At 44.7% G+C, this 18,250-nt stretch overlaps 3 protein-coding genes across 12 annotated transcripts in view; 1 reads left to right on the forward strand and 2 right to left on the reverse strand.

The window, feature by feature from the left end:
• The window catches only part of TMEM116 (transmembrane protein 116), a 213,144-nt gene that overhangs the window by 17,157 nt on the left and 177,737 nt on the right, over positions 1 to 18,250 (reverse strand). The gene's annotated exons all lie outside the window — the stretch shown is intronic.
• Positions 535 to 3,998, reverse strand: LOC129049349 (putative uncharacterized protein encoded by MAPKAPK5-AS1). Of its 3 annotated transcripts, none has more exons than XM_063711948.1 (2): positions 2,945 to 3,998; positions 535 to 1,243 (listed from the first exon to the last, which is right to left on the reverse strand). In XM_063711948.1, exon 1 carries the CDS (start codon positions 3,996 to 3,998, stop codon positions 3,579 to 3,581), a length of 420 nt encoding a protein of 139 aa, XP_063568018.1. In that variant the 3' UTR covers positions 535 to 1,243; positions 2,945 to 3,578. The 3 variants fall into 3 exon arrangements, with proteins under 3 accessions (XP_063568018.1, XP_063568017.1, XP_063568016.1); XM_063711947.1 differs by having other exon boundaries at positions 2,924 to 3,998; XM_063711946.1 differs by having other exon boundaries at positions 2,571 to 3,998.
• Positions 3,463 to 18,250, forward strand: part of MAPKAPK5 (MAPK activated protein kinase 5) — a 51,431-nt gene continuing 36,643 nt past the window's right edge. For 4 of the 5 annotated variants that reach the window (XM_002823761.5, XM_063711944.1, XM_009248259.4 and 1 more), the window contains exon 1: positions 3,871 to 4,002. In XM_002823761.5, coding sequence (XP_002823807.3) covers positions 3,967 to 4,002 — 36 coding nt within the window. In that variant the 5' untranslated portion in view covers positions 3,871 to 3,966. Of the gene's footprint in view, positions 4,003 to 18,250 lie in introns of all 5 variants that reach the window. The other variant, XM_063711945.1, reaches the window with a different exon arrangement.

Consider the following 18,250-nt stretch of genomic DNA (forward strand, 5'->3'; position numbering starts at 1 on the left):
CAGGAGACAGAGGTTGCAGTGAGCCGAGATCGCACCACTGCACTCCAGCCTGGGGGACACAGCGAGCCTCCGCCTCAAAGAAGAATAAAGTTGAAGAATGAGTAGAAACTAGGCTGTGTGTATGTATGTGTGTGTGTTATGAGGGAAGCCTGAGTTTCTGGGTAGTGGGAAAGCATGTGCAAATAAGTCAGTAAGTTGAACAGCTAGACTAAAAGCTGCTTGAGAGCAGGGACCTTGTCTCTTCATCTTTGCATCTCTATTACAAGACATAGAGCCTGGCAGAGAGAAATTCTTACTGGATGAAATGAATGAATAAATCCAAGGCATCTTCTATAGGTTAGTGCAAAAATGATCGCAGTTTTTGCTATCTTTTAAATGGCAAAAACCACAATTACTTTTGCACGAATATTTCCTGTTACAGATGTCAATTCAAGTCATTTAAAAATTTTCTCCCAAAGTTCATCGCGGGATCATTGCTCTTATTCATATTAGGTAGCATAGGCGAAGCTGCTAGAACAAAAGACTCAAAGTAAGTAAAAGGTCAACACAAGTTTATTTATTCTCACATAACAATACTGAGTGGATATTTAGGTCAGTAAGGCACAGTTCTCCTCCACTTAGGAATCTCCCATCTTCAGGCCTTGCCTTCTCCAGAGCCTGTCACCATCTGCTTCCAGTTGGCAGAAGGAGTAAGAGCACAGGGGAGCACCTGTTGGAGGTCTGTATGGGCCAGCCCTGGAAACTGCACACCTCTTCTGCTCACTTTCCGCCGGGGAGAGCATAGGCACAGAGCCACACTTAAATTTTACTTTGAGGAATGCAGTGTAGATGTATGTCCGACAAATAAAACAATAATTCGGTAGACAACTAAGTCTCCACTCCAATATTCAATTACTTACTTGACTTATGCTCTGGTATGTCTCAAATTAACCTAGATAGAAACGAACTCTGAATCTTCCACTTCCATCAAGTTTTTCACTCACTCAGTGGCATCATTATCCATCTAGTTGCTTAAGCATACATTTGAAAGTTATCCTTGGTCTGTTTCTTATCCTTCCCTTCCACATCTAATCCTTCAGGAAGTCCTGATGATGTTACCTCCAAAACATGTCTTAAATCCATCTTCTCAGCCAGGCACGGTGGCTCACGCCTGTAATCCTAGTACTTTGGGAGGCCAAGGGAGGTGGATCACTTGAGCTCAGGAGTTGGAGAGCAGCCTAGGCAATGTGGAGAGACCCAATCTCTACAAAAAAAATACGAAAAATTAGCCAGGCATGGTGGCATGTGCCTATAGTCCCAGCTACTCAGGATGCTGAGGTGGGAGGATCGCCTGAGCCCAGGAGGTCTAGGTTGCAGTGAGCTGTGATCACGCCACTGCACTCTAGCCAGTGGGACCCTGTTTAAAAAAAAAAAAAATCCATCTTCTCTACACCTTTACCGCCACCTCCTTAGTTCAGACAGTGTAATAATCTCTCGTCTGCATTATTCTCCAATAGCCTCCTAATAGCTCTGTTTCCATTCTTGCTTTCCTATATTCTATTCTCTACAAAGCAGAGTGATCTTTTAAAACAAATTTGATCATATCACTCTTTTTTTTTCTTTTTATTATTATTATTATTATTATTATACTTTAGGCTCCATGGTACATGTGCGCAACGTGCAGGTAAGTTACATATGTATACATGTGCCATGCTGGTGCGCTGCACCCACCAACTCGTCATCTAGCATTAGGTATATCTCCCAATGCTATCTCTCCCCCCTCCCCCCACCCCACAACAGTCCCCGAAGTGTGATGTTCCCCTTCCTGTGTCCATGTGTTATCATTGTTCAATTCCCACCTATGAGTGAGAATATGCGGTGTTTGGTTTTTTGTTCTTGCGATAGTTTACTGAGAATGATGATTTCCAATTTCATCCATGTCCCTACAAAGGACGTGAACTCATCATTTTTTATGGCTGCATAGTATTCCATGGTGTATATGTGCCACATTTTCTTAATCCAGTCTATCATTGTTGGACATTTGGGTTGGTTCCAAGTCTTTGCTATTGGATCACATCACTCTTTAGTTTAAAACCTTACAATAGCTTAGAATAAAATCCGAAGTCCTGATTATGACCCCCAAAGGCCACATATGATGCAGCCCCTGCCCACATCTCCAACCTCATCCTTTTTATACTATTTTTTTTTCTTTTTTTGAAATAGAGACGGGGTTTCGCCATGTTGGCCAGGCCGGTCTCGAACTCCTGACTTCAAGTGATCCGCCCACCTTGGCCTAACGAAGTGCTGGGATTACAGGCGTGACCCACCGCGCCCAGCCTCCAACCTCATCCTTTATCAGTCTCCTCCTACTCGATCTACTCCAGCTACAATGACCTTCTTGATGATCCTTGAACATATTTAGCTTATTTCCACCTTAAAATTTCTACCCATCTGCCCAGAAATCTTTCCTTGGATTTCCAATAGCCAGCCCTTTCTCATTCCTCAGGGGTCTCGGCTTAAATGTTACCTCCTGAGATTCCTTCCTTAATCATCTAATACGAAGCAGGCCCCACATCCAGTTATTCTCTTACCTCAGCATCCTGTTTATGTTCTTCTTAGCATCAGATTCGGGCTTTTTCCTGTTTATTACCTACTTCATTTTCCTGAAAGATCCATGTGCCGGTACCAGGTGTTGTTCCTACTGTTTCTCCAATGTCTAGTAGATTTGGCACATACTGATGTGTAATTAAGTGAATGAGAACCACTGAGAGGCGATTAGTCAAAAGCTCTTGCAAAGCCCTTTGATAGGTTATCGGTGGAGAGTAGGGAGCACAAACCTGGGGTCCCATTCTAGCTTGACCACTTCTCGGCTGTGCACAAACTAGTCTAGCTCTCCTGAGCCTCAGTTACCTATTTTGCAAATTAGGGATGGGAACATCCATACCTCCCAACGCCAAATGGCTACCTTGTAAAGATGAAAGGAGGAAATGCAGGAAATAACTCCACATAAGGTTAATGCTCCGTAAACAGAGCTGCTACTGCTATTATATATTCTATACAATCCTGCTCGGTTACGGCAGGACCCTTTCGGTGCTTCAGTCCTGTCTTCTCTCTCCTGGGTTGACCTCCACAGATCATCTCAGAAGAGCGTTTTCCAGGCGTGAATCTCCGCAGTGTGGAGGTAAAGGCTGAGGCCCCAACGCACGCGCACTCACGCGAGTCCGGGCCTATGACGTCATTAGCGCAGCGCCATCGCCGCGGAAGGCCCAGGGGCCTGTCCTGTATGCGGCGCGTTTTAGGGAGGCCCAGGCGGGCGCCTGCAAGTCGGGGGCGCGGCTCGGGGGCGGCTCGGAAACCCCAGCGGAAGGCAGCAAGGGGCGCGTGGGGCCGTGGAGTCACGAAGCTGGGCGGCAGGAGGGGCGGCCCTGAGCTCCTGCGGGGCACAGCGCGTGCGTGAGGGCGGCCGGCGGGGCTGCCCGGCGCGGGTGTCCCGGCGATGTGTGGCGCTGAGGCGGCGGCGGGAGCAGCGGCGCCGAGCTCTGCTTCGGCTTCGGCTTCGCGGCGGTGCAGGCGGCGGAGGCGGAGGCGCAGGCTCCTTTTTAGGACCTGGCGAGCCCGGGTCTAAGCGGCGGCCCCGCGAGGCCCCTACACAGCACCCCGGGTCGAGGCCCTCCCCGCCTCGCCCTACCCCGGGAGCCTGCCTCCCCAGCTGGGGATGAGGCTAGGAGGCGGCCGCGCGGGGCCCAGCACAAAGACTTGTCCCCAGGGGCCGCCGCCTCCCCCGCTGCTGCTGCCGCCAGCCTAGAGCCGCCCGCCGAAGCAGAGCCGGCGCCGGGGTCCTCATCCCCACCGGTCCCGAGGGGCGGCTGCTGCCCGTCGCCACGAGGCCCAGGGGCCCGAGTGCCGAGCCCTTTGCTCCCTCGGCCGCGCGGGGACAGGGCGGCTGAGCAGCCTCCGCCTCTCCCGGCTGTGGGGGCCCCACTGAGTATGTCGGAAGAGAGCGACATGGAGAAAGCCATCAAGGTAAGGGGGAGGTGCCCCCTCTTCCCCCGCGTTGTTCTGTGGCGTTCTTCTCGGCTCCAGCCTCAAAAAGCGGGGAGATTTTGCAGTGAGAGGTTCCATCGACTACCGGGTTTCGGCCTCCCCCGGATTCCGTGGATCGCGCTTTACAGCCCTGGGGCCAAGGGTTTGGGTGTGGGTGTGTGTCCGACTCCCTCCAGCTTCCCTGGTGTAATTTGCTCAGCTAGAACGGAGGTGAGTGGCCTGGAGACACTATCAAGTGTCAATGAATGGGACGAAGAGAGCCCTACTACTACTACACGTTTCGATCACTCCCCAAGGGCCACCAGCATTTGCTTCCGGATGGTCTACAGCACTTGGAGAGCTGGAATTTATCCATCCCTCCCGATTTGTTTGAAATCAGCCTTCTGGAAATCTGCATTTGGAAGAAGGTGGTTCGCCGTACAAAACCTGTCCTTTGGGGAATAGGTTGTCCTCACTTTTCCGTGTGTTCTCCCCTTTTTCTTTTTCCTCTTCTCTCTCCTAGGAAGCATTGAGTTTACTTAGGAAAAGTTAACAGTTCCTGTGACTTAACTGCACTTAAACCAAAAGAAAAGCAAATGTGTGTTCGAAAATTACACAAATAAAATAAGTTTTCTAAAACCTGTTTTTAACTTTTTTTTTTTTTAAAGGCACATTTTGCCCACTCAGGGCCAGTTATCTGTCTTGACAGCTGTAGCTAAGAAATTAGTCTTATGAAAATTAAACATTGACGCTTAAAGTTTGATGTATTATTTACTTATTGTAGTGTTAAGTCAACCCAGTGCATTGAATAATTTCATTTTATCTTGAAGGACAGGCATCTATTGGCAGCTTGGGGTTATTTTCCCCTTCAAGACAGTTACTAGTAATGATTAAGAATTTACACTTCTACTAATTCTTTAGGTGGTGTACATAGTTTCTCAAAATCATCAACTCATTCCAAAGAAACTTAACCTTTTAAAGGAGGCATCAACATATAACATATACATTAAGGAAGACCAGGTTTTTTGTTTGTTTGTTTGTTTTTGAGACGGAGTCTCACTCTGTCGCCCAGGCTGGAGCGTAGTGGCGCGATCTTGGCTCACTGCAAGTTCCGCCTCCTGGGTTCACGCCATTCTCCTGCCTCAGCCTCCCGAGTAGCTGGGATTACAGGCGCCCACCTACCACGCCCTGCTAATTTTTTTTGTTTGTTTGTATTTTTAGTAGAGACGGGGTTTCACCGTAATAGCCAGGATGGGCTCGATCTCCTGACCTCGTGATCCGCCCGCCTTGGCCTCCCAAAGTGGTGGGATTACAGGCATGAACCACCGTGCCTGGCCCAAGGAAGACCAGGTTTTAAATCATAAAAATAAAGATTCTAAAAGACTGCCTTGATATAGCCTTCTTTTGTTCTGGGTTTTTTTTTTTTTTTTGAGTCGGAGTCTGGCTTTGTTGTCCAGGCTGGAGTGCAGTGGCATGCTCTTGGCTCACTGCAACCTCCGCCTCCCAGGTTCAAGCGATTCTTCTGCCTCAGCCTACCGAGTAGCTGGGACTACAGGCGCGTGCCACCACACCCAGCTAATTTTGTTGTATTTTTAGTAGAGGTGGGGTTTCACCGTGTTAGCCAGGATGGTCTCTATCTCCTGACGTCATGATTCGCCCGCCTCGGCCTCCCAAAGTTCTGAGATTACAGGTGTGAGCCACCGCGCCCAGCCTTGGTTTGGGTTTTATTGGCACAGAGGCATGATATGCCGCCTGAAGTTATTTAATTAAGGGTTGTGAATCAAAGCATATGTGGCCAGTTTTTAAACATTGTCTCCTGTGTGCCAGATGGTGTCCTAGACACAAATGGTACAAGCCAGACTCCTAGATGTCCCTACTGTCATGTAGCTTATATTCTAGAGGGTGGGGTTACTGCTAGGTGGTTTTAATTAAGTGTGGAAAGGGTGAGGAGTACTGTGTTAAATAGGGTAGTCCGAGGAGGTGACACTGTAGAGTTCTGATGGAAATGCGAGAGCAAGCCACCACTGTCTCAGGGAAGAGTATAACAGGCAGTGGGAACAGCAAGGACAGACCTTGAGGTAGAAGCAGGTGTAGTGTGATGTAGGAAGAGCAAGGTGGCTGGAATGCAGTGAGTCAGTGGAGATGATGTAGAGCAGCAATGGGAAGCAAGGCACTTAGGGCCTAAGGGCCTTGTAGGCCATCGTAAGAACTTTGGCTTTGACCCTGATTAAAAGGGGAACTATAGGAGAGTTTTGAGCAGAAGAGAGACATAGTTCCGGGGGATAAGTATACAAATAGGGCAGCAGCGTCACTTAGTGGTTGTTATAGTTTCTCTAGGTAGACTCAGTTGAAATCTCACCCTGTGTTTTTTTTTTTTGAGACAGAGTCTCACTCTGTCACCCAGGCTGGAGTGCAGTGGCGTGATCTCGGCTCACTGCAGCCTCCTCCTCCCGGGTTCAAGCAATTTTTGTGCCTTGGCCCTCCGAGTAGCTGGGACTACAGGCGCACACCAGCACGCCCAGTTATTTTTGTTGTTATTGCTATTTTGTTGTTATTGTTGTTATATTGCTAGAAAAGATGGGGTTTCACCATGTTGGCCAGGCTGGTCTCGAACTCCTGACCTCAGGTGATCTGTCCGCCTCGGCCTCCCAAAGTGTTGGGACTACAGGCATGAGCTACCATGTGCAGCCCAGCCTTTCTATTTTATTAGCCATGTGCCTGAGTACGACATCACTTCACTTCTGTCTCGTTAGTTTCCTCATCTATAGATGGGATAAAAGCACTCCCAGCTCATAGGGTTTTTGTTTGTTTGTTTGTTAGTTTTTGAGGATTAAATGAGCAGATATACCCAAATGTGCTTATAATAATACCTAGGCCAGGCACGGTGGCTCACACCTGTAATCCCAGCACTTTGGGAGGCCTAGGCGGCCTCCTGATCACCTGAGGTCAGGAGTTGGAGACCACTCTGGCCAACATGGCGAGACCCCCGTCTCTACTAAAAATACAAAAATTAGCCGAGTGTGGTGGCACACATCTGTAATCCCAGCTACTCAGAAAGCTGAGGCAGGAGAATCACTTGAACCTGAGGGGGCAGAGGTTGCAGTGAGCTGAGATCATGCCACTGCACTCCAGCCTGGGTGACAGAGTGAGACTCCTTCTCAAAAAAATAATAAGACCTAACAGCAAGAGCTCAATGAATATTAGCTCATAGCAACTTAAGGGTGCTTTAGAAAGAGTTGTTTTTTTCACTTGACTCTTGCCCAGCCCAATTTTCTTAAAATTTTTTTAGCTTTTCTTCACTCAAAAGTACTCAATAGGTCATGGTGAATCTACACTAATTTGGGCATGTCCAACCAATACCTATTGGTGGAGTTGAAAATCAGTACTGATTAGGATGTACTCCTTTGGAAGCAAGCCAGCATTACATCAAATAAAAAACATTTGGTCTGTGGCATTGTGTTGTATTCATTGTTTTGCTTTTTTGGGGGTGTTCAGCAGATGGTGAGCACTGAGACAAACCTGTAGTGTTCAGCTGGAAAGCTATTTTCCTGGCCTCCAGCCACAGCACTTGAACTCTTGCTGCCAGACTACCTGAGAGTGGACTGATTGGACTTTAAGATCTCATCCTCCCTTATCTGCAGTTTTGCTTTCCACAATTTCAGTTACATATGGTCAACTGCAGTCTGAAAATATTAAGTGGAAAATTCCACAAATCAATAATTCGTAAGTTTCTTTCTTTCTTTTTTTTTTTTTGAGACAGAGTCTTGCTCTGATGCCCAGGCTGGAGTGTAGTGGCGTGATCTTGGCTCACTGCAACCTCTGCCTCCCAGGTTCAAGCAATTCTCCTGCCTCAGCCTCCCGAGTAGCTGGGATTACAGGTGTGCGCCACAATGCCTGGCTAATTTTTGTATTTTTAGTAGAGGCGGGGTTTCACCATGTTGGCCAGGCTGATCTCGAACTCCTGACCTCATGATCCGCCCTCCTCAGCCTCCCAAAGTGCTAGAGTTACAGGTGTGAGTCACCGCGCCTGGCTCTCATAAGTTTCAAATTAAGCACTATTCTTTGTAGTGTAATGAAATCTCTTGCCATATTGCCTGGGACATGAATCATCCCTTTGTCCAGCATGTTCACACTGTATATGCTTCCTATCCTGTAGTTACTTAGTAGTCATCTTGGTTTTCAGAACAAACAGTATGTATAGGGCTCACTACTATCCAAGGTTTCAGGCATCCACTGGAGGTCTTGGAACATATCCTCCCTTATCGTGGGGACTACTGTACTCTTAAAAACTTTAGGATAAGGGGCTGGGTGTGGTGGCTTATGCTTGTAATCCCAACACTTTGGGAGGCTGAGGTGGGTAGATCATTTGAGGTCAGGAGTTCGAGACCAGCCTGGCCAACATTGTGAAACCCCATCTCTACTAAAAAAAAAAAAAAAAAAAAAAAGGAAAAAAATTAGCTGGGTGTGGTGGTGGGTGTCTGTAGTCCCAGCTACTCAGGAGGCTGAGGCAGGAGAATCACTTGAACACGGGAGGCGGAGGTTGTAGTGAGCTGAGATTGCTCCACTGCACTCCAGCCTGGGTGACAGGGTGAGACTCTGTCCAAAAAAAAAAAATTTAGGATAAGGTCAAATGGCTGTAAGTGGAGGCTCTATCTTCTATTCCTGTATCTGTAGTCTGTAATATCAGATATTACCTGTATCTGTAGTCCCATAGCCCCATGACTTTGCTACACCCAAGGCACTTAGCTAAACCTGGAGAGTGGGCATTTTGGGATTAGGGATTCTTACATATTGTCTTCTATGATATATAGCGAGTCATTAATATTTGATGGAGTTTGTGAAAATCCATTTCCTTAGTTTTTAAAATTAAAAAAATTGTATAGTTTGTACATCATAAAAATACCCTCAATATAAATGTACAGTTCAGTACATTCAGTGTAAATGTTCAGTAATTTTTAGTAAATTTATAGAGGCGTGCAGCCATCATCACAGTCTGGTGTACAACATTTCCATCCAGCTAGAAAGTTCCTTCTGCCTGGTTGCAGTCAGCCCCGTTCCCATTCCTTGCCCCTTACAGCCACTGATTTGCTTTGTCACTATAGTTTTTGCCTTCTCTAGAAATTATTTCCTTAATAGCTTACCAATTTTATGTATTTCTTAGCAAATTTCTCAGGTTCATCCATGTTAGTGCATGCTTTAGCAGTTCATTCTTTTTATTGAGCAGTAGTCTTTATTGCTTATCCATTCTCAGTTATAGGACATTTAGATTATTTCTAGTTTTTAGCTGTTGTGAATAAAGTGATAAAACTGTACAAGTTTTGTGTGACTATATGTATTCATTTCTTCTGTGTAGATAGCTAGATGTGGAATAACTGGGCAGTACAGTAAATTTATGTTTAACTTTTTAAGAAACCACCAAACTGTTTTCCAAAGTGGTTGTACCATTATACATTCCCACTGGCAGTGTTTGAAAGTCCTAGTTTTTTCTACCATCTTCACAAATATTTGGTATTTTCAGTCTTCCTATTTTAGTCCTTCTGGTGGGTGTGTAGTGGTATTATGCTTTTAATTTGCATTTCCCTAATGACTAATGCTGTTGGACATCTTTTTGTGTGCAAATTTGACATTCATGTTTCTTTTCTGGTGAAGGGTCTGTTCTAATCTTTTGCCCCATGTTTTTTTTTTTTTTTTTTTTTTTTTTTGAGATGGAGTCTTGCTCAGCCACCCAGGCTGGAATGCAGTGGCATGATCTCGGCTCACTGCAACCACCGTCTCCCGGGTTCAAGTGATTCTCCTGTCTCAGCCTCCTGAGTAGCTGGGATTACAGGAACCTGCCATCATGCCCAGCTAATTTTTGTATTTTAGTAGAGATGGGGTTTCACCACGTTGGCCAGGCTGGTCTTGAACTCCTGACCTCAGGTGGTTGCCCGCCTTGACCTCCAAAATGCTAGGATTATAGGCATGAGCTACTGTGCCTGGCCTCTTTTTGCCCATTTTAAAATTGCTTTTTTTTTTTTTTTCTGAGATGGAGTCTCACTTTGTCACTCAGGCTGGAATGCAGTGGGTACGACCTTGGCTCACTGCAACCTCTGCCTCCGGGGTTCAAGCGATTCTCCTGCCTCAGCCTCCTAAGTAGCTGGGATTACAGGCGTGCACCACCATGCCCAGCTAATTTTTTGTATTTTTATTTTTATTTATTTATTTATTTTTTGTATTTTTAGTAGAGATGAGGTCTTCACCATGTTGGCCAGGCTGGTCTCGTACTTCTGACCTCAAGTGATCCACCTGCCTTGGCCTCCCAAAGTGCTGGGATTACAGATGTGAACCACCATGCCCGGCCTAAAATTGATTTCTTTGCCTTATTGAGTTATAGGATTATTTATTTAGTTTTTTATTAATTTTTTTAGAGACGAGGTCTCACAATGTTGCCCAGGCTGGTCTTGAACTCCTGGGCTCAAGCAATCTGCCTGCCTCAGCCTCCTGAAGTGCTAGGATTACTGCACCTGGCCAAGAGTTCTTTTTTTTCCTTCTTTCTTTCTTTCTTTTTTTTTTTTTTCTGAGACAAAGTCTTGCTCTTGTCACCCAGGCTGGAGTGCAATGGCACGATCTTGGCTCACTGAAACCTCCACCTCCCGGGTTCAAGTGATTCTCCTGCCTCAGCCTCCCAAGTAGCTGGGATTATGGGCATCCACCACCATGCCTGGCTAATTTTTGTATTTTTAGTAGAGACTAAAAATTTTAGTTTTGCCATGTTGGCCAGGCTTGTCTTAAACTCCTGACCTTGTGATCTGCCTGCCTCGGCCTCCCAAAGTGCTGGGATTACAGGCATCAGCCACCACACCTGGCCTAGAGTTCTTTATAAACTGAATAAAAGTCATTTATCAGCTATGTGACTGGCAAATATTTTCTCCCAGTCTGTGGCTTATCTTCTCATTTTATAATGGTGTCTTTTGAAGAGCAAAAGGTTTTAAATTTTATGAAGTCCAGTTTAGCACATTTTTTCCTTTTTCTTTTATTTTGTTAGGACAGTCTCACTTCGTCACCCAGGCTGGAGTGTAGTGATGCGATCACAGTTCACTGCAGCCATGTCCTTCTAGGCTTAAGTGATTTCTCCCTCCTCAGCCTCCTTAGTAGCTGGGACCACAGGTGTCTACCACCATGTTTGGCTAATTAAAATAACTTTTTTTTTGTAGAGACATGGGTCCCACTATATAGCCCAGGCTGGTCTCCAGCTCTTGAGCTCAAGCAGTAGTCCACTTTGGCCTTCCAAAGTGCTGGAATTATAGGCATGAACCACCACAACTGGTTGTGAAATATCCTTTTTTTTTTTTCTGAGATGGAGTCTTGCTCTGTTGACCAGGCTGGAGTGTAGTGGCGTGATCTTGGCTCACTGCAACCTCTGCCTCCCAGGTTCAAGCAATTCTCCTGCCTTAGCCTCCCAAGTAGCTGGGATTACAGGTGTGTGCTATCATGCCCGCCTAATTTTTGTCTTTTTAATAGAGATGGGGTTTCACCATGTTGGCCAGGCTGGTCTCGAACTTCTGACCTTGTGATCTGCCTGCATCGGCCTCCCAAAGTGCTGGGATTACAGGCATGAGCAACTGTGCCTGGCCAAAATACCCTTTTATTTCATATTGAAGATGCAGCTTTTATGTGGGTGCAAGAGTGCTATAAGAAAGGCATACCTATAGACTAATATTTTTTGAGAAAAATCAAAGTCATTGTGTCTTAAAGCAAAAGGAAGGTAAAGGATCTAAAGTTGGAGAGTTTAATGCCAGCAAAGGATGGTTTGATAATTGTAGAGAGGTTTGGCTTAAAAAAATGTCAGGGTAACAGGAGAAGCAGCTTCTGCTGACCAAGAGGCGGCAAACAAGTTCCCAGATGCCATTAATAAAATCGTTGAGGAGAAAGGATATCTGCTTGAATGGGTTTTTAATGCAGACAAAAATGCCTTGTTCTGGGGAAAACAATGCCACAAAGGACATTTATTAGTAAGGAAGAGCAGTGAGTGCCAGGATTTAAGGCAGGAAGAGCTAGGTTAACTGCTGTTTTGTGTAAACGCAGTCAAGTTTATGATCAGGACTACCCTTGTCTATAAAGTTGCTAACCTCTGAGCCTTGAAGGGAGAAGATAAAACACCAGCTGCCAGTCTGTTTTTACCAAAAGAAAGCCTGGATAATGAGAACCCATTTTCTTTTTTTCTTTTCTTTTTTTTTTGAGAGGAGTCTCGCTCTGTGGCCCAGGCTGGAGTGCAGTGGCACGATCGCGGCTCACTGCAAGCTCCGCCTCCCGGGTTCACGCCATTCTCCTGCCTCAGCCTCCCGAGTAGCTGGGATTATAGTTGCCTGCCACCACGCCCAGCTAATTTTTGTATTTTAGTAGAGACAGGGTTTCGGCATGTTGGCTAGGCTGGTCTTGAATTCCTAACCTCAAGTGATCTGCCTGCCTCGGCCTCCCAAAGTGCTGGGATTACAGGCGTGAGCCACCATGCCCGGCCAGGACTGCCTTTTAACGTTTTTTTGATACAATGCGCCTGGCCACTGAGAATCCCATGAGTTCAACACTAGGCTTTGAAGTGGTCTACTTGTCCACAAACAGTGTCTCTAATCCAGCCTGTAGATCAGGAGGTCTCAAGGACTTTTTGAGAAAGAGTCTGGCTCTGTCGCCCAGGTTGGAGTGCAGTGGGGTGATCTTGGCTCACTTCAACCTCTGCCTCCCAGGTTCAAGCAATTCTCATGCCTCAGCCTCTCGAGAAGCTGGAATTACAGGCATGCTCCACGATGCCTGGCTAATTTTTGTATTTTTAGGAGACATGGGGTTTCACCATTTTGCCCAGGTTGGTCTCGAACTCCTGGCCTCAAGTGATCTGCCCGCCTCAGCCTCCCAAAATGCTGGGATTATAGGCTTCAGCCACCGCACCTGATCCAGGACTTTCAAGACTCATTACATGGTATACTCTGGAAAAGATTGTTAACACCAAGGAAGAGAATCCTGATAGAACGTAGTGAAAGTCTAGAGGGATTACACCACTGAAGATGCCATTGTTATAGAAAAAGCTGTGGAAGCCATCAAGCCTGAAACAATAAATTCCTGGTGGAGAAAACTCTGTCTAGATGTGCATGACTTCATAGGATTTATGACAGAGCTGGTTAAGGAAATCATGAAAGAGACTGTGGATATGGCAAAAAAGGTGAAGGGTGAAGAGTTTTAAGGTACAGATCTTGGAGAAATTCAAGAGCTAACAGACACCACACCTGAGGAATTAATAGAAGATGACTTGATGGAGATGAGTGCTTCCGTGGCAGACAGTAAGGAATAAGATGTACAAGAAACGGGCAGGAAAAAATTGACATTAGACAATTTGCCAGAAGGGTTCCAATTATTCAAGACTTCCTTTAGCTTTGTTTATGGAATATGGAATGGAACCTTCTGTGATACTGGCACTGAAGTGAAAGCAAATGGTGGAAGAAGGATTAGTATTGTATAGAAGTGTTTTTAGATAAATGGAAAAGCAAAAAAGTCAGACAGAAATGAGGATGTATTTTTGTAATGTTACACCAGATGTGCCTGCCTCTCCTGCCTTCCTTTCCATGCCCTTCACCTGTTCTACCTCTGCTATCCTGAGACAGCAAGACCAACCAACTCCTTTTCTTTCTTTCCCTCAGTCTACTCATCCTGAAGATGGGTAAAGACCTTTATGATGATGCACTTCCACTTAATGAATAGCAAATATGTTTTCTCTTATGATTTTCTTAATAACATTTTTTCTCTATCTTACTCTATTGTAACAGTATAGTATGTAATACATAAAATATGTGTTAATTGACTTCCTGTTGTCAGTATGGTTAACAGGCTATTAGTAGTTAAATTTTGGGGGAGTCAGAAGTTATGTGCAGGTTTTTGACTGCCCAGGGTGTCAGTGCCCTTAACCCTCACGTTGTTCAAGGGTCAAGTATATTATCTTATCTATTAACGTAGTAGAGCTTTCCATTTCTTTAGGGCTTCTTCAGTTTCTCTAAGCAGTGTTTTCTAGTTTCCAGTGTGTAAATCTATAAATCTTGCCTTTTGATAAATTTTACTTTTTTTTTTTTTTTTTTTGAGACAGAGTCTCACTCTGTCTCGCAGGCTTAAGTGCAGTGGTGCAATCTTGGCTCACAGCAACCTCTGCCTCCCGGGTTCAAGCGATTCTCCTGCCTCCGCCTCCTGAGTAGCTGGGATTACAGGCTTGCTCCATCATGCCTGGCTAATTTTTGTGTTTTCAGTAGAGACAGGGTTTCACCATGTTGGCCAGGCTGATCTGGAACTCCTGGCCTCGGGCAATCCACCTGCCTCAGCCTCCCAAAGTGTTGGGATTACAGGCATGAGCCACTGTGCCCAGCCTGATAAATGTATTCCTGTTTTCTTCTTCACGCCTGTAATCCCAGCACTTTGGGAGGCCGAGGTGGGCGGATCACGAGGTCAGGAGATCGAGTCCATCCTGGCTAACACGGTGAAACCCCCTCTCTACTAAAAAAAAAAATACAAAAAATTAGCCAGGCGTGGTGGCAAGCACCTGTAGTCCCTGCTACTCGGGAGGCTGAGGCAGGAGAACGGTGCGAACCTGGGAGGTGGAGCTTACAGTGAGCCAAGATGGCGCCACTGCACTCCAGTGCACTGTTTAGTAGAGATGGGGTTTCACCTTGTTGGTCAGGCTGGTCTCAAACTCCTGACCTCAGGTGATCCACCCGCCTTGGCCTCCCAAAGTGCTAGGATTACAGGCTTGAGCCACTACGCCCGGCCTGGCTGACAGTTTTTATCAGGAATGGGTGTTGAGTTTTTGTTAAATATTTTTTCTTCATCTATTGAGTTAATTATGTGGTTTTTGTTCTTTATTCTTAATATAGTATATGGTAATATTACTTTAGTTTCAGATATTAAGCCAATCTTGCATTCCTGGTATAAACCCCACTCAGACCCGCTTAGTCTGGTGTAGAATCATTCTTACATGTTGCTGGTTTCAGTTTATTAATATTTTGTTGACGATTGTTTAATCTATATTCATGATAGATACTTTGTTGTGATGCCTTTTTCTAGTTTTGGTATGAACGTAATGCTAGCTTTATAGAACAAGTTAGAAAGTATACCCTTGTTAGAAAGTATATCCTCCTCTATTGGATCATTACTATGAACATAGTAAAGATTTTCTTTTTTTTTTTTTTTTTTTTTGAGATGGAGTGAAGTGCAGTGGCACAATCTCAGCTCGCTGCAACCTCCGCCTCCCTGGTTCAAGCGATTCTTTTGTCTCAGCCTCCCAAGTAGCTGGGACTTTAGGCGCGCGCCACCATGCCCAGCTAATTTTTGTATTTTTAGTGGAGATGGGGTTTCACCATGTTGGCCAGATGTTCTTGATCTCGACCTCGTGATCCACCTGCCTCGGCCTCCCAACGTGCTGGGATTACAGGCATGAGCCACCGTGCTTGGCCAGTAATGATTTTCAATATGAAATAAAAGGGTATTTTACAGCCAGGTGTGGTGGCTCACGTCTGTAATCCCAGTACTTTGGGAGGCCAAAGTTTGGAATACATTATTTCGTTAAATATGTGGTTCTCAATGGAAGGGGCAGGGATTTTACCTCTTGGGAGACATTTGGTAACATCTGGAGAAATTTTTGTTATCACAGCTGGTAGCCGGTGCTTCTGGCACCTAGTGGGTAGAGGGCAGGAATGCTGCTGAACATCCTAAAAGGCCAAGGCAACCCCACAACAGAGAACTGTCTGGCTCAAAATGTCAGTGGTGCTGAGGTTGAGAAACCCTACACATGTGTAGTATTTACCACTGAAACCTATGGGCCTAGACTTTGTTTCATGGGAAGATACTCAGTTATTAATTCAGTTTTTTTTACTTGTTATAGGCCTATTCAGGTTTTCTTTTTCTTCTTGAGTGAGTTTTGGTAATTTCTGTCTTTCTAGAAATTTGTCCATTTTATCTAGTGCTCTAATTTGTTGGCATAAAGTTGTTCATGGTTTTCCCTTTTAATACTTTGATTTCTGTACAGTCAATTGTGATGTTCCCTCTTTCCTTTCTAATATTAGTAATTTGTGTCCTCCCCTTTTTTTATTGGTCAATTCAGCTAAAGGTTTGTTAACTTTGTTGATCTTTTCAAATAATCAACTTGGTTTTCATTGATTTTCTCTATTTTTCTGTATTCTGTTTTATAGCTCTCTGCTCAAATCTTTATTATTTTCTTCTTTCTGCTTGCTTTGAGTATAGTCCGCTCTTTTTCTACATTTTAAAGTTAGAAGGTTAGGTTAGTGATTGTGATCTTTTCTAAGGTAGGCATTTACAGCTATAAATTTATGTTTCAGCACCACTTCAACTTCATCTCATTATTTTTGGCAAATTGTGTTTGCATTTTCATTGAGATAAAATATTTTCTAATATCTCATGTTAAATCTTCTTTGACCTCTTGGTTATTTATAAGTGTGTTGTTTAGGCCGGGTGCAGTGGCTCACGCCTGTAATCCTAGCACTTTGGGAGGCCGAGGCAGGCGGATCACGAGGTCAAGAGTTTGAGACCAGCCTGGCCAATATGGTGAAACCCCATCTCTACTAAAAATATAAAAATTAGCTGGGCATGGTGGTGTGCACCTGTAGTCCCAGCTACCAAAAAAAAATGCATTGTTTAATTTCTTTTTTTTTTTTCTTGAGATGGAGTTTCGCTCTTGTTGCCCAGGCTGGAGTGCAATGGTGTGATCTTGGTTCACCGCAGCCTCTGCCTCCCAGGTTCAAGCGATTCTCCTGCCTCAGCCTCCCGAGTAGCTGGGATTACAGGCATACGCCACCATGCCTGGCTAATTTTGTACTTTTAGTAGAGACTGGGTTTCTCCATGTTGATCAGGCTGGTCTTGAACTCCCGACCTCAGGTGATCTGCCCGCCTCGGCCTGCCAAAGTGCTGGGATTACAGGCGTGAGCCACTGTGTCCAGTCATGTTGTTTAATTTCTAAATATGTATGGATTTCCTAAGTTTCCTTCTGTTCATTTCTAGCTTAATTCCATGGTGGTTGGAGAACTTCATATAATTTATTTTCAATTCATTTAGATTTTTTTTATGATCTAGAATATGGCCTATCATAAGCCATTTCAGATTAAGACTAACTTTAAATTAATACTAATAGTTTCAGTAAAATATAGCAAATGCTCCAGTTTAGCTCCATTGTCTCCCTCTTCTTTTTTTTTTTCTTTTTTTTTTTGAGACAGAGTCTCACTCTGTCTACCCAGGCTGGTGTGCAGTAGCATGATCTCGGCTCACTGCAACCTCCGCCTCCTGGGTTCAAGTGATTCTCCCATCTCAGCGTCCTGAGTAGCTGGAATTACAAGTGTGCACCACCATGCCCAGCTAATTTTTGTATTTTTAGTAGAGATGGGGTTTCACCATGTTGGCCAGGCTGGTCTCAAACTCCTGACCTCAGGTGATCCACCTGCCTTGGCCTCCCAAAGTGCTGGGGTTACAGGCGTGAGCCACTGTGCTCAGCCTTCTCCCTCTTCTTTTGTGTTATTGTTGTCTATGTATTATGTATGTAGATATTACAAACCAGAAAATACAGTGTTGTAGTTATTTGTTTATGCAGTTAAATCTTATGTGTTTTAAATAAGAGAGAAAAGAATAAAATATATTTACAGCCTTTTATGTTGACCTACAGTATATTTACCATTTTTGTTATTCTTCATTTTTTCCCTCTTGATCCAAGTTACTATCTGATGTAATTTCTCTGTGGATTTTCTGGATATGTATTTTTGAAATGCTTTTATGAGGATTATAATATGCACCTTTAATTTATCACAGTCCACTTTGGGTTAAAATTGACTAAAGTCTGGTAATATACAGCACCTTTGCTCCAAGGTAGCTCTATTTCCTCCTTTCTCCCTTGTGTTCTTATTGTCATGTATATCTTTATATGTTATAACCTATCTTATGTATATTTATGAAATTAAGAGAAGAAAATAATTTTTTTCCATGTTTACCTTTTCTAGTACTTTCTGTTCCTTCTTGTGGATCCAAGTTTTCTTTTTTCCTTTCTTTTTTTTTTTTTTTGAGATGGAGCCTCGGTCCCGTTGCTTAGGCTAGAGTGCAGTGGTATGATCTCGGCTCACTGCAACCTCCACCTCCCGGGTTCAAGCAATTCTCCTTCCTCACCCTCTGTAGTAGCTGGGAATACACGCGTGTGCCACCATGCCTGGCTATTTTTTTTTTTTTTTTTTTGTATTTTTA

Source organism: Pongo abelii, chromosome 10, assembly GCF_028885655.2.
Source record: "Pongo abelii isolate AG06213 chromosome 10, NHGRI_mPonAbe1-v2.0_pri, whole genome shotgun sequence".
NCBI lineage: Eukaryota > Metazoa > Chordata > Mammalia > Primates > Hominidae > Pongo > Pongo abelii.